Source organism: Podarcis tiliguerta (assembly GCF_965153285.1).
Source record: "Podarcis tiliguerta genome assembly, chromosome: 3".
Lineage (NCBI taxonomy): Eukaryota > Metazoa > Chordata > Lepidosauria > Squamata > Lacertidae > Podarcis > Podarcis tiliguerta.
In genome coordinates, this window is record NC_139536.1 from 25,101,914 (window position 1) to 25,124,390 (window position 22,477).

General features: G+C 39.6%; 1 protein-coding gene across 1 annotated transcript in view; it reads left to right on the forward strand.

The window, feature by feature from the left end:
- The window catches only part of PPP2R5A (protein phosphatase 2 regulatory subunit B'alpha), a 44,476-nt gene that overhangs the window by 7,454 nt on the left and 14,545 nt on the right, over nucleotides 1-22,477 (forward strand). The window contains exon 2 of the mRNA XM_083433108.1: nucleotides 13,291-13,487. Within this exon, the coding sequence (XP_083289234.1) occupies nucleotides 13,291-13,487 (197 nt within the window). The remainder of the gene's footprint in view (nucleotides 1-13,290; nucleotides 13,488-22,477) is intronic.

The window sequence follows — 22,477 nt, forward strand, 5'->3', positions numbered from 1 at the left end:
GCATGTGTTTAAATATTAAATGATTTTGATATATTTCATGAGAAATAAAAAAATGTGGAAGTTTGTTGATTTCAGCTGAGCTTCCCCATAAGTATGCTTAGGATTTAAACCAAAGGTAGTCTGGTTATGTAACATCCTATGCCTTCTGTCATATGTTCCATTCAGCATCTGCAGATCTATTCCACAAAATGTTTATAAGGACCAGGGTCACCTTAATTGTTGCTTTATACCTTTTACAGTTTTATAGTAAGTCCTTTTAACCACAATATTGAGTGTTTTAGATACATGGGAAATGCTTGGCATTTTAGACAAGGGTTTGAAATTGAACACAGTGTGTCTTTTGCTGATTTAGTTGCTGCAGTGGAGCTATCAATCTATATGTTGCTTTTATTTTGATAGTTTGTGTCCCTTTATTTGTGTCCTTTTGCTTTGTTTCAGTAATGCTTGGTTATTATGTTAATTGTTTTTAATGTTAGCCTCTTGATTTCTTAAGAAAATGAAGGAACATATACATTCTTAAATTTTAGAAATGTGGATCAACAACTATTGTGTTTTTAATATGTAGGCTTTTAAGGTATTTTCAGTTTTATTAACACAGCTTTCACATAGCATTGCAAAGTTTCCATGTCTACTAAACAAAGATACTATTCATAGCTTAAGTTCTTCAAGATGTGACCTCCTTAGAATGTCTAATTTAAAAAAAATACAATTTCATGAACAGTAATTGCTAAATATAGTGTCCATTGACAGTCTTCACATGCAGAACCTTTCTATTTTAATCTTCAGCATCTTTGTGCCAGCATAGTATTGAATTTCTTTTTCCATGTTTATTGCATTCAAGTTGAGTCAGATTCTAGTTGTGTAGGTGTTAAATTGAATAAACTTATTTATTTGAATATGAGGGAAATATTAAATATTGCTGAAGGTTAATTGACTTTATCTGGTCTGAAGTCAATTCATTTATAATATTTTAAACCTGCCTTTCATAGATAAAAACCTATCGGGGGGGGGGGGGATCCAGTCCAACCTACTGATTTTTAAAGGTTTTTGTTTGCAAATCTGTTGTCCATTTATCAACAGATCTTTGAGGCCTAGTTCACACAGTATTCCATGTTATAGAGGCTTCCTGCTGGCTAAAGCAATAATTGGTTCTGACATTTTCTATACATGCTATGAGTGTTCCTGTTCCATCCCTCTCCAGATGTTAATTATAAGTGGAGATCTTAGCCTCTGGGCTTACATGTATTCATTCATTTGGAAGTTCAGTCTTGTGCAGTATAGAAGGAATCTAAACAAAATACCTAATGATATTGGTTGCAATTCATATATTCAGCAGGGGGAAATGCTGCATGTGTGGTATTACAATAATGTGAATTCTTCTCTTCCCTTGTACAACAGAGTACAAGAGGACTTAAGAGAGTTCAGCAGAATGTCAGTTTATTATTTCTAATAATTTCTAATATTTGTTACTATAATTATCATAGCTATCACCTTGTTTATATATTTATATTTTATTTGTGTGCTGGATGTTGTACAAAAGTAAAAAACCCAGATCTTTGCCTGCCAATTCACAATGGGGAAAAAGGCGGAGGGAGATACAAGGGGAGGGATATTAAAAGAAGAGGGGAAACTTGAACAAATTGGGAGAGAAGAGATCTTGTTTGTTTCTGAAGCAGTGCACTGCCTAGGGATCCTTCTTCTTAGTTGAAGGTGGCAAACAGATGGAGTGATGTGTTGAAAGCCCAACCTAATGAGTGCATGGGTTTAAACTTAGGGCAATACACAGCACTGTTTTCCACTCCCTTCATTGTTGGTTAATACTGTCTCTCATGAAGCAGTTCACTGTGGGGTGAGATTTTATTTTTCTTGAAACAGCTAATGTGAAGTTATTGCAAGAGTAGCCAACCTGGTGTCCTCTGGATGCTATTGGGAGTCTACAGCATCCCTGACTGTTGGCTAGGCTATGCTTGCTATCCCTGTGTTAGTGTATATAGTCACAAGCCTTGGAACCAGTTTTTCTTTCCTTTTTTGGATTTGTAGTAACTTAGTGTTCAAAAGCTATTTAGAATGTTCCCTCACTTAGAAATTAGCTAGCGTCTCTTGCCTACCCCCACCCATCCTATGCTAGTTAAAATAAGGACTATGGACTCAGGTACGTTTATAAAGATAAAGTGCTTTATATGTGTTATAACACTGATGGTGCTGTAGAGTCTTATCTTTCACCAATGGGATGTCCCTGTGTGAAGTTTAGAACGCGTTTAACTGAACTGCTTCTAGATCCAGCCTACAAAGTAATTGTCATATTTGAATTGTCGGTATGCTTATATAAATACAGTATGATTGTTCCAGAAGTGGGTTATTCTTCTCTTCTTGAAAGACCCTAACTATGCATTTAAAACTTACATAAGAACCTTTTTTTAGCCTTGTGAAACTGGCTGGTATGGCTGTGTAATTAGTGCCACATTATTCTTTCAGTAAATATGTCATATTAAACAAATACATAAAGTATGAATTGTAGCCCAACTTATGATAATCTTTCTAGGAATATGGTGAGTTTAGAAATAATGTGTTGCATCCTTTGAACTGACTTGTAGTAGGACAGTGAGACTTTTTGTGCCTCTCTGCTGTCCTGTGTGCTCCTCAAATCTGTTCTGGAGGGTTGAAGAACTCTGAGCAGATTTTGAGGATGGTGTGGGTTTGCAGGGGGAAGAGAGGAAGGGGAATCCTTAATGTACAAGTGGAAGTCTGCTCACATGATTTTGGATTTCATGCAGTGCCTGATATATTATCATTGTTACTTTTATTCCTCACAGTTCCTGTTCCTCTTGGAAAGAGCAGAGTGCAGCTTTCAAGAATGAAACATTAAGCAGTAAAACAGTGAAATATAACATACAATAAAAATACAGTATAATGCCCATTAAAAAGTTGCCCATGTGTGGGCAATTCCACTATGAACTGAAGGCATGCAGTAACAAAAAAGTTCCCAATTGCTAACTGGAAACAGAGTGAGAGGGGGAAAACCAAATGTCTACAAGGATGGCGTTTCATTAACAGGGTGCTCTGCTTTATGTAGTTGCCATATGGACTGTAGTCACCAAAGGGTCTCCCAAGCAAGGCCTGCCTTGCAGAAATCAAGACTGTTGGCAGGTTCTGGGAACCAGTAATGTAGGCTGAAATAAATTTATGGCTATATTTTGAAGTGTTTGCAATGTGTGGAAAGATGCTTGAGGAGAGTAGACAAGCCTGTTGGTGATAAATCTTGCAGCCAAGATAGTTACAAAATGTCACACTGCAGCCAGGGTGTCCTTAGACCTTGGATAGAGGCAAACTATGTACCATCAGTTGTTAGTGATAGCGTTTCTTGCACATTGTTGGTCTTAAAATATTTGCTAGGATGCAGGATGCAAAACAATCGGATCAGGAAGGCAGTTATTATGAATATGCATAGATGGTATGGTAGAAGTGAGAAGGGCTTATATAAAAAACTCAGCAGCCCTCTTGTTTCTAAATTGTAAAAAGCTACTTTGCAAAATAGACAGAAACACTGCACAATCCCTGTGAAGGTGCTACTGATGCCTTGTGCCAAAATCCAAAGGTTAAGTGGTCCCAACTCACAACTCGTAAATAAAAAAGAAGTAAAGGGCTGGATACTAAAGATCAGTGAATCATGTTTGTCAATGTGCCTCACATTATGCTGCCATTTTTGCTATGGTTGCTCCCATGTTTACACAACAACAGCTAAAGCTACAGAAAGTTTATGTATAACAAACCTATTTCAGTTTTTAAAGCAGTTAACTTACGTAGAAGTTTAATGCTTGATTTAGACTTTTTCAGGTCTTTAGAATATTTGAATTTTATTTCTGTAGACAAGGATGAGAGCAACAGACAAGAAGAAGAATTATTCCAGTGTGCCATTACAGTGGTACCTTGGTTCCCAAACTTAATCCATTCCGGAAGTCTGTTCCAAAACCAAGGTGTGCTTTCCCATAGAAAGTAATGCAAAATGGATTAATCCAGACTTTTAAAAACAACCCCTAAAACAGCAATTTAAAATGAATTTTACTATCTAACGAGACCATTGATCCATAAAATGAAAGTAATAATCAATGAACCGTACTATAAAATAAATAATACAGTATTGTAGATGATAAAAATTAAAAACATTTTTTTCCTTGCATGCACTGATGATCATCATTGTTTGGATGGGGGGCTTTTATCCATTTCTGTAGTCATACTATCAGTCAATGAATCAATCAATCAGTAGCTGAACTGGGTTCTACACAGTCACAAAAACAAGTCACAAAAATGAAGTCACAAGCCACAGTCACAGTCAAAAAACCGAAAAAGCCACAGAAACAAAACCGCAAAAAATAGCAAAAACAAAAGCTCCAAATGTCACCTCTGTGTTGCATGGGTGCTTGGGACTCAACAGCCGACAGACTCAACAGGGAGCCTCTGATTAGCAGCGGGGGACTCAATTCACAAGCAGAAAGCACTCAGCAGGAAGCAGAACAGGTTCCGCTTCCAAGGCAAAGTTCACAAACCGAAACACCTACTTCTGGGTTTGCAACCTTTTGTTTCCAAGTTGTTCGTAAACTAGGCTGTTCTAAAACCAAGGTACCACTGTACAACAGTGTCTAAAAATGGAGAACATTATTTAGTATCTTTCTTTCAAATAGTAAAGAGGTGACTAAAGCTCTTAAGCCTTAAAACCGTCATAACATAGGCTATGAGACTGGGACAAGTTATGTTGAGGTACAAACACTCCTGCAAGAATAGCAACAAAATGCATGATTGCTACTGCTACCTATTCTTTCTTCTCCCTATCCAGCTGCTAGCTCTGCTTCTTCCAGCTTCATTGCTCAGCAGCTTAATTGCACATGAGAAAGCACATGGCATTCATGCCAGACTGCAGTTCTCACATCTTTACCACCTTCCCCAATCCCCATCCTCCAGTGCCCTGCAGTTTATGCTAGCTTTCAAGTTAACATCTGTCATGTTCTCTTAGGCCTTGCACATGTCTGGAAGCTCTGAGGGAAACCAATTATATCAGTAGCATATTCACAATAAGTTGAATTGCTAAGTTGACATATGTGGATAACAGGCCATAGATTTGGTTTACCTAATGTAGCCTATATTCAGGAAATTCGGTAGGCAAAACTCAGCAGGATTTACCTTGAGCTTGTTACTGACAACAATGGACAAATTGTCAGGATGTCGAAGTGGGTATGAAATTGTAAAGCAAGCACTTTTCATTGCAGTGTGTGTTGAATAGGATAATTGTTTAGATATACAGTGGTACCTTGGGTTACAGATGCTTCAGGTTATGCGTTTTTGGGTTGCGCACAGCGCCGAACCCAGAAGTACCGGAATGGGTTATGTCTGGGTTTCGGCACTCACACGTGCGCAGAAGCACCAAATCACAGCCCGCATGTGCGCAGGCACGGCGCTGCGGGTTGCAAATGTGCCTCCTGCATGGATCGTGTTCGCAACCCGAGTTTCTACTGTATATCAAGTAAGGACTTTTAAACTTGCCCAACTATTCATAGACGCATTAGGTATTCAGTTTGCCTTGGCAACAGGAAACTATGGTTTTGTGTGCTATCTTTTGTACAATTGTAACTTTCAGAACTTTGGAAACTGAAATATTCAAATCTTTGTTGATAATTTTTAGTTACTTGCTTTATACCCTGCATTTTTCTGAAGAATGGTAGGGACAGCCAGGGAAAATCTTAATAATATCCTAATACACTTTTTTGAAGTAGGCTTGTGAATAGTCACTTACCTTACATTTCACACACACTATATGTATTTGTGGTCTATTTGTGACTACTGAAAATAAGCTGGAGCACAGAGAGAAGTAAACTTTCAGAGAAGTGAAAGGCATAAAACGGTGGCCAGCCAAATTCATTGGCAATGAATCCATAATGGTGTGAAATGGCATAACTTGGCAAAATGCCCACATCAGTGAGAATGTTCAACTTTCCTGTATCGTTTCTGCACTTCTGTTGTGCTGGGTAATTAGTCTGAGAACATGGCATTTTATATTCCATGCAGAATAATTATTTATGGAATAAATTCATCCTCGTGTAATTCATCTGAGTTGGAAAATGTACCGTATATACTGAGAAGGTTATTCCAATTTTATTGTCTTTCCCACTTGCAGACCATTCAAATGCTTGTCCAGTGTTTCTGCTATAATTGAATTCCAGTTAGCATCACAGGTCAATTACATGCTAAGGTTAGCCTGCAGGCCTTGATACTACACAGTCCAAACAAACAAACAAACAAACAAACAAATAAATAAATAAATGTACTATATCGAGATATATATATATATATATAGGTACTATATCTAAAAGTATAACTTGTGGTATAACCTCCTTCATTATAAAAGATTTCTTGCCCCAAATGCCACCAACTGGGTAAAAAAGAATTCCTTACCACATTTCCAAGAGTTAGTATATTTTTTATAAACCTTCAATTACCTAAGGGGTGACTGATACTAATGAGCGCAATACACCAATCCCTACCTGGTTAGTAGAGGGTGGGGGGAAAATCAAAGGCAGACAAAGAACCAAATCAAAAGTCTCCCTGGCCTTGAATCAGCAGGATAAAAGGGGTGTGGCATTTTAGTTCCACCTGCTCTGCTTTCCATCAGTAGCTTTTCCCCTCCCTTCCCACTGGTTTCCATGGCTACAAAAAAGAGGCATCCATGATTAGGCTTCCTACTCTGTAGGCAGAGATGGAGAGCTACAATCCTATGACCCCCTAGAATATTTTCACAGGGGCCATAAGTTTGCACCCTAAATGAATTAATGACATAAGCATACCAGATCCAGGTGTTCTGATTTTCTAGAGCATTTCAGTCAGGGGTTTGGCCTCTCTGATGTGGTCCAGAGGAAAGCAGAGCAATATGTTTGGCACCAGCTTGGTTGCAGGAGTTGCCAGAAAGAGGCGTACAAAGTGCCATCCAGGTGTCTTCAGGAGTTTACTCTGGATTTGTGTATGGTTTACCCCTTAGCCTTTTGTTCTCCCAACGATATCCTGTGAGGCAGCAGGGGTTTAGGATCAGCGTTTCCCTTCTCTTAGATGGGTTACCATCCCAGGTTGACAAGCCCCATCTGCCCCTCACTTCCCTCTATAGCATGTGCAGAAACTGCTTTTTTGACTGTTGGACCCATTCTTGGTCTCGTTTGCTCAATCTGCTGGATCCTGTCTTTGCATGCCGGGACAAAGTCCCTAAGTCACTGAAGTTTTGAGACCCATCAGCTACCTCACCTGGTTTGGCCAGCCAGTCAAAGCAGTTTCCCCAGGGTGTGTCCACTGCCACTGTTGACAGCTTCAAGGAGCCACAGGTGAGGGGTATGGCCGCTGTCATTTTTGGCAGCTTTGAGGAGTCACAGGTGAGAGCTAAGTGCAGTACACAGAGATGTATATTGTTCCTTTAACAGAAATGTTGGAAATGATTGCCAGTGCAGCTGAATGTGTTTAAAGAGCCAAGTTGTGTATTCCTGGTAGCCCTGCTCTAGGTGTGTACACTTAGCTTTTTTGTCTGAATTTACATTTTAAAATGTTCTTATGGAAGATTTGGATGTCTTTAGATCTGTTTAACTGCATACCTAAACAACCAGACTATTGCAGGGATGGCAGGAGCAGACAAGACACAGATCAAGCAAAGCAGATTTTTAAATAGACATTTAGGTAAACTCAGGGCAGCACAAGATTGGTAGGGATAACTTAATGTGTTATTTCAGTGGCTTAAGAAACATGTTCTGTGCAGTTGCATTCTCAAGAAATTGAATGCTCAGAAGATACATATTGAATCTGCAGAAGATGTTCAGTTATAAGAGACACACATTAATATCTTAGCAGGGAGAAATCATGCATATTTGAGCGCAGAAAAGAAAAAAAAGGCTTTGTTTTTAGCCAGTGATTTAAAAACAACAACGTGCAGACTAGATTTATTCAGAGATTCTTACATTTAAGTCTGTCCTAAGAACTCATTTATTAGTATGAATTCTAAAGTAGAAAAGCTAAGTATACACTCCTAGTGCAACACTACCAGGCATATATAACTTGGTTAGTTAAGTGTTTTCACCTGTGTTTGTAAGCATTTCCTGCTTTTCTTTTAAAGTAACAGTGCACCATACTAGTGGTAGTTCCCTTCACAATTATCATCAGTAAAAGCATATATCCTCTTATGTATGCTATATATCCTCTTATGTATGCTATCACAATGTTTATCATAGTGCTTTGGTAGAAAGATGTAATATCTTCCTATTCTTGCATGAAGTTGAAGTTGGGTAAAGCCTGTGAATTTGCAAATAGCTCCTCTCTGCTTGTACCTCAGTGCTTCTCCATTTTTTCTGGCTATCCTTGGAGGATACTTTACATAGGATGTGGAAGTATGCTAATAGCTGTCCTCTGAGTGTTTTATATGTTTTTCTTGTGTTGTGCTAGTAGAAGAAAATGTGTTCCTCACATTGTACTCCTGCAGGCAATATCTGCAGTATGTCAAGGAAAATTAACTGCTTCACAAATTCTCTATCTTTTTATGTGTTGCCAGAGAGGGTTTTAGGATAGGTTGGGAGAAATATATGAACTTGCCTGGATTCTAGAGAAATTGACTTGAGAATAAAATACAGTGGTACCTCGGGTTACATACGCTTCAGGTTACATACACTTCAGGTTACAGACTCCGCTAACCCAGAAATATTACCTCGGGTTAAGAACTTTGCTTCAGGATGAGAACAGAAATTGCGTGGTGGCAGTGGGAGGCCGCATTAACTAAAGTGGTCTTCAGGTTAAGAACAGTTTCAGGTTAAGAACGGACCTCCGGAACGAATTAAGTACGTAACCAGAGGTACCACTGTAGAATGAAGGTTTACTGGAGGGGCTGAAGAAAAAGGCGTTGTGGTTTGAGTTCTGGACGCTGATAAATAGGGCTTGTTTTTATGTGCCTTCTTGGTAGTGGCACCCACCCTGTGAAATGCCCTTCCATCAGATGTCAGGGAAATGAGTAACTATTGTATATAACCTTTAGAAGATATCTGAAGACAGCACTATATAGGGAAGTATTTTTATGTTTAATGTATTATTATGTTTTTACATATGTTGGAAGCCACCCATTGTTGTTGTTTGTTTGTTGTTAAACATTTTTCTCTGAGCCAGTATTGACTCCTTGCTGACCACTGTTAACAACTTGGGAGCCATATTTGGAAATGTGCTTTCCATCTTTGAAACCTTCCCCCCGTTTTGAGAGAATGTGGCAGTGTTTTCATAGGAGTGTAAAAGAATTTCTACTTGCAGCATAATGTTGGTGGGGCATGTACTTGCATATATTGTTAAAGTTAAGCTTTTGATCACTTTGGATGTGTTGAGAACAAAATAGTGCCCCGGCTGCTTTATGAAGGCCATGCCATGTCAAGTGATCTAGGGATTTTACTTTACCATTTTATATTGCTTCCATTTTCAGTGTCCTAAAAGCAGTGTAAGAGAAGGTCCCAGATCTCAGTTTTACATTTTTTTATCTCATCCCATTTTTGAGGGTTTGAAATTTTAAAAAGTGTCAATGTTGGCCTTGCCAGACTACACAATAACCTTAAAAGCTCAGCCCAGAATTGGGATATTTCAAAAATAAAATTACCATCATCTTAAGACCTTCATGGGGTTTATTATGATATGGCACATGATGGACTTTAAATTTTAAAGAAAAATGACTGCATCTCCTTTAGAACCCTTATTAAAAAAAACAACACTGAAAGCTAAACAGATTGCTGCTATGTAAGCTAGAGGAAGAAATAAGCACAGTAGGCAATCAGATTTAGTTTGGTTACTATTTTAATGACTCAGACATTTCTCTTATTGACCTAGTTCACACAAAGCGTTAAAGCAAACCATGATTTAATGAGACTTAATGAATATGTGGGTTTCTGGAAACGAGTTGGCACCCGCTTTTTTTCTTTCTGGTCCTTTTTTACTCCTTAGGCCCAGACTTGCTGCCTGAGGTGACCACCTCACCTTGCCTCATTGGAAGACTGGGCTTGAGCCAAACCTTAGCTTAGTTCAGAGGACTGAAGAGAAGTAGCTGCCAGCTCCTCTCTGGGACCTGACATTTTTGCACGGTCTCACTAAGCCAATGTTTGACTTACTATGCCATAGGAATCATCTTGCTGTCTCAATGCTCAGTTTGACAAATGTTAAATTTGTATTTGAATATTTGCATTGCATTTGGTTTTATGTTTTTTAATTGTATTGTAACGTTTATTTCTTTTCATTTTAGTGTTTCTGGTTCCACCCTAGGACCCTCAGATAAAGTCGGACTATAAATCAGTTCATTAAATAAAGCAAAATGACTATATGAAACTCGGGATTTGATATTGCTTTGTCCTCTGCATCCTCTTCCTTGAGGGAAACATCTAACCTTGCAGATCTGTACTGGTAGAAAAACATTGGAAATATGAATTTAGACAGGGCTCCAGGCAGCCGCTGCTGACTTTTATTACATGTCATAAGTTTTCATATATGCCTACTCAGGTTCTACTACTTTTCTAGTACGTATTATAAAAAGAATAGAAGCTTGATGAATAGAAGCCAAGGAGGGACCACACAAATGCCCTGATTGGCACCCACCCTCTCTGTGCCATTGTGACTGTTTACTTTACAGCACAAACTAGAAGGAGGAGTGTAAAAAAAGGCTTGAAATGAACTGTATACCAATTTATTTAATATATAGATGTCTTTGTACGTTGTTCTCCTTGAAAAGCTGCTTGTTAGTACAGTCGTACCTAGGAAGTAAAACGGAATCCGTTCTGGAAGTCCATTCGACTTACAAAGCTCCTGCAGTCAATTGGAAGCTGCGGAAGCCCTGTCTGACATTTGGCTTCCAAAAATAGTTTGCAAACCGGAACAGTCACTTCCAGGTTTGCGGCGTTTAGGAGTCAAAACTTTCGAGAACTAAGCTGTTGGAAAACCAAGCTACAACTGTATTGGTGAACTCACTGAAAATTTATACAGTGGTGCCTCGCAAGACGAAAAGAATCCGTTCCGCGAGTCTCTTCGTCTTGCGGTTTTTTCGTCTTGCGAAGCAAGCCCATTAGCGGATTAGTGCTATTAGCAGTTTAAGGGCTATTAACGGCTATTAAAGGCTTAAGGGATTAGCGGATTAGCTGCTAAAAGGCTATTAGCAGTTTAGCGCTTTAGAAAAAGGGGTTGGGGAGTGGGAAAAAACCTCAAGAATCGCAAGACATTTTCGTCTTGCGAAGCAAGCCCATAGAGAAATTCGTCCTGCGAAGCACCTTTGAAAACGGAAAACCCTTTCGTCTTGCAGGTTTTCCGTCTTGCGAGGCATTCGTCTTGCGGGGCACCACTGTATTATGTTGCTTGGGAGGGAGGAGTAGACTATAGCCAGGGATGGGAATTGGGGCCCTCCTCATAATAATTTTTTACCTCATGGAGTGCTTTACTTGAATTGGTTCTCCTCAGCATGGTGATATGTGTTTTAACTAGAGTTAGAAACTGAGATATGAAAGCTAGGAGCTAAATGACACCTTAAACCTAGGTTACGGGCACAACAACGGAATGTCTCGGTGCACTTATTCTGAAATCTTAGGCACAGTACTGCTCCCAGAGCTCAGAAACTGCTCACACTAATGAAATTCCCCATCGCAAAATGTGCTGAGAACAATGGGAGTTTTGAATGCTGGTTTTAAAGTTCTTTATGGTGATCTAAATTTTAACAATAAAGACTGTTGGCAGTTATTGCTCACGGTGCTACAACTTGTGATGAGCTCATGACACATTTGTACAAGTTCCCCTCTCATAATTTCCTTAAAGTGTGGTGATATAGATATGTAAACATGTTATGAGTGTTTTGGAAGATAACTGCAAAATGATTGCCCCTGTGATATTTTTTTAGCAGCAGTATTATTTTTTAGCAGCAGTATTTTAGCAGCTGTATTCAATCCTGTGTTGATTGTTTGTGTAAGAACTGTAAAAATGTAAATTGATGATAAACTGAAAGGGTAATTTCTCTGCATAGGACAGTTTGAAGTTTTAATGGCACATTACTAGTAAAATTAGTTGAGAATGCATAGCAGCATGTCATGCAGTATGACATTTTTGAAACTTTGCATGTGATACGTACTCAGATTCAGTTTAATCTTGTTTGTAGGTTAAACTGAGAGGGTGTGACTGTCCCAAATTGCCCAGTTAATTTTATGGCTAGGCAGGAATTTTGACTAGGTTTCTCCAGCCTAATTTCAGTACTCTAGCCCAGTGGTTCTCAAAGAGTGTGGTGAACCACACTGATGTGACAGGAAGAAGAATAGTTTGAATTTGATATCCTGCTTTATCACTACCCGAAGGAGTCTCAAAGCGGCTAACTTTCTCCTTTCCCTGCCTCCCCCACAACAAACACTCTGTGAGGTGAGTGGGGCTGAGAGACTTCAGAGAAGTGTGATTGGCCCAAGGTCACCCAGCAGCTGCATGTGGAGGAGCGGAGACGCGAACATGGTTCACCAGATTACAAGTCTACCGCTTTTAACCACTACACCACACTGGCTCTGGAGAGGATGACAAATGTGGCCAGAAGATTCAAGGACAATCAGAGAAATATTTAAACATTTCAGCACAGCGTAGCATAGTATAGTATCAAACTAATATTTTTATTTGCAGAATATGTAGCTGCATTGTTTTATACTTTCTGGATGTCCCATGATCATAGTTGTGTTCTGTGTTACAAATCAAGCATTGCTAGGAGTTCTTCCATTTTGTTTTCCAATGTATTTCTTATCAATAAAAAATCAGCGTGGCATGAGAAAATTGTTATTCTGCAAGTGGGGCCCAGATAAAATAGTTTGAGAAGCACTTCTCTAGCCAGCAGAATGCTGGTTCTGCATTTCTCCTCAAGAAAGAACCCTTGCTCACTAAATGCATGGGGAATTTGCACTGGCCGACTTTGTAGCAAACCTAAGAGCCTTTCCTAGAGCCTGGGAATATAATTTTCCTCAGGATCATAGAAAGAGGACCATATCAGAATTAGAAAAAATTAAACCTATTAATATGTTACAGCTCAGCTAGTGCAGCTGAGCACATATATTCTGCATTACCGATGGGAGAAAGAAGGGACTCCATACATAAGGTAACAATTATATGTCTGCTAATAGAACATTGGATTTGATATTTCCTGCTTGGTGTTAGTTTGTTGCTGTTGAGATGGAAGTTATATTGATTTCTATAATTTTACAGGAATTTAAATTCTAATTCTGCAGCCTTTTTCCTTTATAGATGCCACCTCAAATGAACAGCAAGACCTCTTCTGTCAGAAGCTACAGCAGTGTTGTGTATTGTTTGATTTCATGGACTCTGTCTCTGACTTGAGAAGCAAAGAAATTAAAAGAGCAACACTGAATGAATTGGTGGAATATGTTTCAACACATCGTGGTGTGTTAGTTGAATCAGCATATTCTGATATAGTGAAAATGGTAAGTAAAACACCTGAAGTATACTCTTCTTGGACATCTTTAAAAATGACACCCAATATTTTTTGCTAAATATAGTCTGTGTTCTGTATTAATTTTTCTATAGCAGAACAAAATTTTTGCTGACACTACCTGTTAACTTGCTGTTAAATTGTAACGGATTAAAATTGGTTGCATTTAGTTGCATGACAACCATAGACTCCTAGGTGACAAGGACGTAGGAATGGGTTCATTGTTTGTCCCTCTTTTACTGCAGAATGATGGATTAAAGCTCAAAGGTTATAGCTGGAGAGAACAATGGCTGCATTTGGATGTCACACTAAACTATGGTTAAGTGAAATACGGGCACCACACCCAGGAGGAGTAGTTTGGGAGCTTTTGCTTTACCACAGCTTCCTGTGTTAGCTAGACCTAGAACTGTGGTTAATTTTAATTGTGGTTACTTTCAGATAAGACAGCTTCAAAAACTACAGATTGAGTTCTCTTGTTTGAATCTAACCATATTTTACATTACTACAGTTTGTTTATGCAGTCTGTACAAAAAGCTTCTATTCAGCAAGCACAGAAGCAGAAACTTCTACTGCTTCTGGCCACACAGGAGTGGGAGAGGTAAAGGTGTATGTGAGCCAGACTAGGGCTGTTCATGTCTCCCTAAGCCGTAAGAGGCCAAGAGAAAGTTGCTAAACCTCTTCCTATGTTTCCAGTTGTAGCTGAAGCAGGAAAAGTTCACAGCTTGGTCAATAGATTGCTTTTGCTCCAGCTACTTTTATACCTCAATTTTCTCCCAGCAATTTCATACTCAGTCTCTTCCTATACATAGAATTGTGTCTCAGAAGAAATTGTAGCTTTCAACAGTCATTTCTCTCCCTCCAACAACAGCAATTTAGTTTGCAGCTCCTTCTCCTGACATCACATTGACTCTGCACTTGTTAGTGCAAAACAGACAGTGCAAAGGAACAAATGCTGGCGTAAAAAATGTTTGCTTGATTTTTGAATGTGCACTTGTTCCTTATTCATCATGAGGAGGAGCAAAACTGCAAGAAAGAACAGGTGAGGAAGGGAGGGAAAGAAGTGAAGAGAATTAGTTGGGTTGAAAGTAGAAAAAGGAACTGCAATAATGTTGGAAGCAGAAGAAGGAAAGGAGAATGGGAAGGGGGAAAACTAAGATGATGGAGAAGCTTCAGAAGGAAGATTAGAGAAAGAGCAGAGGGTGAAGAATCAAGAAAACAGCATAGGGTAGGGAAGAAATAATAGCAAGAATTAGAGTGCTAGGGTGGTTGCATATGTATAATATAAATGTATGGCTGCCCACTGAGCTCCCCAATATTGGCTTCTAACGATTTGCAAAAATGTTTGCCCCTTTTTCTACTTAATATGAGATTTTCTGTGGACTTTGTAGCATGTTGGTCACACCTATAAAGTTACTTAGGCTGTGCACACATTAACAGCTTAAACCCCCTCCCAACTGCATTTCAGATTGCATTTCCACAGTGTTCATCAGTAGTTGGATGTGTTTTCAAGTCACCTGCTTTCTCTCCACACCAATGGCTGGAGAAGGAGCCTGGATGTCTTCTTGTGTCTTGCATTTTCATATTGGATCAAAGCTGGTTTGGGGGCAAATGCAACAAAATGCAGAATTTCTCAAGAAATGACAGGACAGATGAGGAATGTGGCTAAGGTTGTGTGTACACATCTTCACAAACCAGCAGTCAGAGAGCACTGAATGCAGAGTAAAAAGAAGTATGTACACCACAACCTTAGCCTCAGCATAGTTGAAGGAATAGAAGTGGCACACAAAAGTGCACATATTTGTTAACTATCTTAAATTTAATATTATCAAGCAATGGTCAGCTTTTATTTCCTTTTAGGGAGGAATATTTAGAGTCCAACAATATTTTATATTAAACATGTCAATTAGGATCTGACGCTTCACAACTTTTTTTGTTAATGCTTGTAAATGTATTGTTGAAATCTTGCTTGTGGTTATTGAAGTTAATGGTAAATCTGTTGTTGATTTTATTGGCTGTGGATTGCACCAATTGTTTATATAAATTTACAAGTTTAATCTTTGTCTTCAGATTCCAGATGGGTAGCACAGTTAGCCTGTTGCAGCAAAAAAAGAAAGTGCTTTGGCATCTTGAACAGTAACAAATTCACCATGGCATAAACTTTCATGGATTAGAGTCCACATCATCAGTTGCTCTATCTTTAGTAACTCTGGCATTATCATCTACAAATTCATATTTGACTGTGTTCCTGGAAAACAAATGTTCAAGTATAACAGCTGAAGACAGCCATAAAATACAGTGGTGGGAAAGTGGGCAAACTACAATGTTGCTCACTAGGAGTATGGATGATGCTGACCAGGAATCCTGGAAAAAGCTTTGTTTACCAAGTAAAAACATAATTAAGATGATCAAAGAAAGATGTCTTGTTCTTAAACAGTAATCCAGATTTCAAAAATCTTGTAAAAATAAATGAAATCAATTTTGGTATAAGGTTTTTCAGGATATCTCGTAAGAACGTAAGATTAGCCTGCTGGATCAGCCCAGTGGCCAACCAGATAGATTCCTGTGGGAAATATGCAGAAAATGAGCACGAGCCCTTTCCCCTTCCATGGTTTCTAGCAACTGTAATTCAGAAGCATTTCTGCCTCCAACATTGGAGGTAGAGCGTACCCTTAAATAGCTTGTGGACAAATGCTGGCTCCCTCAGCCTGAAAGCGAGATGAGTGCTGCACCTCATAGTTGCCTTTGACTGGACTTAACCATCCAGGGGTCCTTTTTTTAATGGCTAGCCTTCTCAAATATAATAGCCATGCACGTTTCCTTTTCTCATGAGAATACATCAATGTAATACCAATCTGAAATGTACAGTTGTGGACCAAAACTTTTTGTTTCATGTTAATACTTTTTTAGAAAACGTTTTGGTAACATTTGAGTATATGCAATTTCATAGTGCATATACTATGATTAGAATCTCATTAATTCTAGAAATGACTGAAAACCAAATTAGTTTCCCATGTGTTCAAACCTGGTCTTTGAATTAGATACTCTTGCTAGGTTAAATAAACTTAAACACCCTTGTGACACCTTGAAGGTTTAAAGCTTGTTCTATAATAAATCTTTTAGTCTTTAAGGTGTCCCAGCTGTTGTTTTTGCTTCAGCAGACTTAAAGCTTTTCCTACAGTAAATCTGTTAGTCTTTAAGGTGCCATAAGCTATTGTGTGTGTTGCAGCAGACCGACACAGCTACCCCTCTGGACAGGTATTCAGATTATAGCAGGACTGGTCCCAGCTCCTGGGTGTGTGTGTGTGTGTGTTCACAGCATACACAGTTAAAGATCTATAATGCAGTGCAATGCTAGATTATTAATATGTATTCAGTGAAGACCTGCAAAATATGTAAAAGGCCTATTACATTTTTAGAGCAAAGCAGCTCCTTCACAAATTAAAAAAACAGAACTAATCCCTTTTTGTAACTGGCGTAACAGTGGCTAGATAACTTGAGATTTTAAAAAGTGCAGTTCTTCCATCTAGTAATTGTGCTTTAAAACAAAGTAGTAAACTGCAGAACACTTCTAGTTATTGTTTTGTGCTTGTGGCACATTGTAGTAGTCTTGATTATGGTTGATTATGGTTGATTCATCTGTGGAGTCCAGGACCTACCACCTTGGGTTGGAATTTCACCATTGACTACACTTAATTGTAAATAACTATTGCCATCAATATGTGGAGTTGCATCCACAAAACAGTTTATGATGCACAGCATTGTTCCATTCATCTTTCTTCTCACAACTCATCCGTTTACACTGGGCACACCAGGGTTAGCTGTGGAGAACAGCTTTATTCTACTTCCACGTAATTTCATTTGTAAGATCCTTTCATTAAGTGGGAATAAAACTGCTGCTGCTCCTCAGCGCTTTTTGTCCATACATACATGAAAGGCACAACTCATCCATAATTCATGCACGAGGAATATCTCTTGGAAATACCTAACTATTTTTGTAAAGGAAATTAGAAGTCACTTTTCACAACTTTTTACAGTGGCCTGTAAACATTATGGTGGGCAGCTACCATGGTCTGATATTTGGAATGTCTGACAGCCTCATGGGTTCTCTTTGTTGTTCTAGCCCCTGTGATGTTTCCCTTCCACTTAGCCATGGTTTACCATGACACCTGAACTTGCATCACCATAGTAACTGCTAAGCCGCAGTTTAACTTCACTTTTTCAAAATGAAGAGAGATCAAAACAAGGATCTCCATGTTAAAATCTGGCTTGAGAGCAAATTATGGTTAGTAGCATTTATGACTACTCCAGTTCAGATATATATTAATAACACTCCTAGACCTCTCTTCATTACAAAATAATCACAGAGCAGTTTCTAAAATATTATAAACAAGATGGATAACAATTAAACAACTATATGACATCAGATGTACTGCAGGAGTGTGTTGTTTGGGGGAAACATCCTTGAAGGCCAAATTTGGGGCCTGGCGTAGCCCATGGGTTGGATATTTTCCACCCTGAACCAGCAGGACTCTTGTTCTCTCTCACTGGCCTATCACAAGGTGCAAAGCCTCAACTCAAATTCCTAAGCAAATATAGTATTTCTGTGGATGATGGTGACTCCCCCACCACCAACATTGACCTTCCAGCCTATGCTGATGCCAGGGGAGAGGACACCACTGAGTCAGGTCAGGCCTGCTCATTTTGCCCACCAAGGCTTCAGTAATACACACCATGTCAATTGCTTCATGAGACTGGTCTTATGCACTTATCTGCCATTCAGTAGCAGCACCAGGTAGGACAAGTTGCCATGACATTATATGTATTTCTGGCTGAGTGATAGCTCAGAAAAGATTGTGGCTGCCAAATGTCTTTGACCTCTTTTCCTTTCCTGACAAGTATTTAGAATAAGGAAAATGAGAGGGGGGGGGGAGAATAAGGAAAATGCAAAGATGTAGATTGTTGTTGTTTAGTCGTTTAGTTGTGTCCAACTCTTCGTGACCCCATGGACCAGAGCATGTCAGGCACTTCTGTCTTCCACTGCCTCCCGCAGTTTAGTCAAACTCATGCTGGTAGCTTCGAGAACACTATCCAACCATATCGTCCTCTGCCGTCCCCTTCTCCTTGTGCCCTCCATCTTTCCCAACATCAGGGTCTTTTCCAGGGAGTCTTCTCTTCTCATGAGGTGGTCAAAGTATTGGAGCCTCAGCTTCAGGATCTGTCCTTCCAGTGAGCACTAAGGGCTGATTTCCTTCAGAATGGATAGGTCTGATCTTCTTGCAGTCCATGGGACTCTCAAGAGTCTCCTCCAGCACCATAATTCAAAAGCATCAATTCTTCGGCAATCAGCCTTTTTTATGGTCCAGCTCTCACTTCCATACATCACTACTGGGAAAACCATAGCTTTAACTATACGGACCTTTGTTCGCAAGGTGATGTCTCAGCTTTTTAAGATGCTGTCTAGATGTAGATTAGGTAGGCAATACAGTGGTACCCTGCAAGACGAATGCCTCGGAAGACGAAAAACTCGCTAGACGAAAGGGTTTTTCATTTTCTGAGGTGCTTCGCAAGACGGATTTTTCTAAGGGCTTGCTTCACTAGACGAAACAGCCCTGCCTCTCCTGTCATGGCGACGGTCACTGCACGCACGCACGCTCGCTTCCCCGCTCCTCCGGCTCCCTCCCACCTTCCTGCTGACGGCTCCTCCGGCTCCCTCCGACCTTCCGGCTGATGGCCGACCTTCCGGCTGCCTCGCGCCGCTGCCCACCGCCCTCGCGCGCTCCTCTGAGAGAGCCGTTGCCGCCAGCAGCCAGCGTTGCAGCCGGAGTCGCACTCCTGAGCCCCGCCGCCCTCCAGCAGCCGCGTCGCACGGTGGCCACAAGGCGTGGGTGAGTCCAAGGTACCGGCTGTGTCAGCTGCCCTGCTTCTCCCCACCCCTCCTCGCCGTGGTGCTTTGCAAGAGGAAAAAACTCGCTCTACGAAAAAACTCGTGGGACGAATTAATTTCGTCTTGCGAGGCACCACTGTAAATACAATCATAGTTGTCATTAAAGGGGGACAGAGGTATAAGTGGCATGCGAATCTCTGAGGTGCTCACTCTTGTCAGTCCATGGCATTTAATCTAGCATGATGTCTGAACTGTGCTCCTGTCCCTACCAGTGCTTTCCTTGGATGTTCCAGAGATAAAGCCAGTAATGGCCAAGTGAGACTCCTACAATGGTAGGAGCATATCCAGCAGTAAGCCAACAATAAATTTCTAGGGCAGGCGAAACCGATACTTGCATTCCTAATGCCCCCAGACAAATAACATGTAAGATTCTCTTTCTGAACAGATATTTTCCTGAAATTGTAGTTCTACATTTGACCTTTCATTCCTTATCTTCAAAGATGCTTTTTACAACAATTTCCATGAGAGGTCTGGGAATTTATTATTTTAAATTGTAAAGCAGAGGCATGTTGTGCCTTCACAGCAGCCGTGAATGTATTCCATTAAAACAATAGTTCTTCATATTGTCCTTTGTTTCTCAGCTGTAAATTAATCAGCTTCTTTTTAGCACCATCTGTCAAATTCATCTTGAAAGTGCTTAACCCTTATTATACATGTGAATAACATTTACATTTATTTAATATAACATGCAGCTAAACTTTATACACTTGAAACCTCTGTGAAATTTGAAAGTTGCCCACGTAAGCCATAGATTTATTAAGGTTTTGGAACAGAAACTAGAAGGTTTTTGCTCCTGACATTCCAGTATAAGAAGAAAATGTGAAACTGGCAGCATGAGAATTCTTTATCGAAATCTTGAGCAGATAAGGAGACTGAATGTGTGTAAATACCATGCCTAAGTCAAGAGAATAATCTGATTGTCTGGATCTGTGCCCACTGTTGAACAGAACTTGATTTGAAGTGCTGGATTCAAACCAGTAATCCATGCCAACATAACCTACCACTTTTCTTGATCACTATTTGTCTTTTCCACTGTAGACAATATGCTAAATATCAGCCCCACAGTCTATGAAGAGAAGCATCTCAAATAGTCTCCTTTCTAACTAATGTTTAGAGAGCATGCAGGCAGCATTTGTTTCAGGTTTAAAAACCAGGAGAAGTAGAAGTATGATCACTGGACAGAAGTTGTCACTGGGGCTTCACAGACACATGGAAGTAGCAAAATGCATCTTTAATATCTTCTGTTCCCTGCCCTTTACTCCAGTTAAAAAGGTAAATGGACCCCTGACCATTAGGCCTAGTCGTGACCGACTCTGGGATTGCGGCGCTCATCTCGCTTTATTGGCCAAGAGAGCCGGGATACAGCTTCCAGGTCATGTGGCCAGCATAACTAAGCCGCTTCTGGCAAACCAGAGCAGCGCACGGAAATGCCATTTACCTTCCCGCCGGAGCGGTACCTATTTATCTACTTGCACTTTGAGGTGCTTTCAAACTGCTAGGTTGGCAGGAGCAGGGACCGAGCAACGGGAGCTCACCCCGTTGCAGGGATTCAAACCGCCGACCTTCTGATTGGCAAGTCCTAGGCTCTGTGGTTTAACCCACAGCGCCACGTGTGTCTCTTACTCCAGTTAGCTGTTCATTATTACAAATTTCTTGACACACACTTATTTCAAGTGTCAATCTTTGATGCTGTAGTCACTATGTTTATCTACCACTTCCCATCTTCCAGAGGATACTTCAGAGTATACTGGATGGGACTGTTGCTACAGGAGCTTCGACACCCTTTTCATTACTAGCCTCCTCCCCTGAACTTGTCCTTTATCCCACTTTCCATCCCTACTTACGTTCCAGCAATCTCTTGTTATAAGTTTTCCACTGGGACATTTTTGCCCCGACCTTGATTCCAGTGTCTACTTCTTGTTCCTTTATTAATATAATGTGCAGAAAGGGGCGGGGGACCTGCATTAACTGAAATATTTTTACAAAGATGGATGACCACTTACCATCAAAGAGATGCAAATTCAGTTGGGAACTATGGAAATACCATAGCTATTAACTTACCAATTGAGGTCCTTTTTAACAAACTCCCAGGTTAAAAACGAAGCCACAAGACAATGACATATGAGAAAATAATCATTGAAGATAATATGACAAAAGGATTAATAATTTTTTTCTATAAATCTATTATAGAGATTCAGTTTTGCCCTTAGCGAAATTTCAGAAGGTGCTGGTTATTGAATTGGAAATTAAAAACTGAAGAAACATGGAACAGTGTGGGGAGTAAAACTGCCATATAAATCTATATTGGTAACAAGAGAAAGAACCCTTAAAATTGTATATGACTGGTACTAATCTAAAACCAAACAGATCTCCCATGCATTGGAGAGGATGTCCTATTATAGGGACATATCAGCGCATGTGTTGGGAATGTCCAAAAAAGGAAAGGTTTTGGAAAAATGTATTTACATAAGTATTTTAATTACAAGGCAAACAGTTTCCATGACTTCAGAACTAGCTCTACTTAATTTGTATAGTCTTGATATGTTACAAATTAGAAATAAAGAATTCATAACACATCTATTAACCACAGTAGGAGCAACCATCGCCAGGACATGGAAATCATTACAATTATTGACCATGGATCAATGGTATAATGTAATTTGGTAAACAGTATTATTGGAAAAACTGACACCAAAATTATAAGTAGCAAGAGGCCAGAAGAAACACAACAATGTTTATGCATTTTGTGATTTTGTTGATTATACGAATAATGAGGCATATGGCAGAACAGAACCCATAGTTTGCAGTTTGGTATGCATAAAGTATATATTTTAACTTTCCCTTTTCTCCCTTACTTCCTATAAATTCCTATAAATTATGTTTTTTGGATTCAAAATCCTTTTTACTAATGGTCAACAATCCAAACATATACACTATTATACATCATTTCATATCTGTAACAATTTATATCATAACACAACTTGTTAATGTAGTCAGAAATGTTTATCTGAGCATATGCTGTTTTAAATTAATTCTCA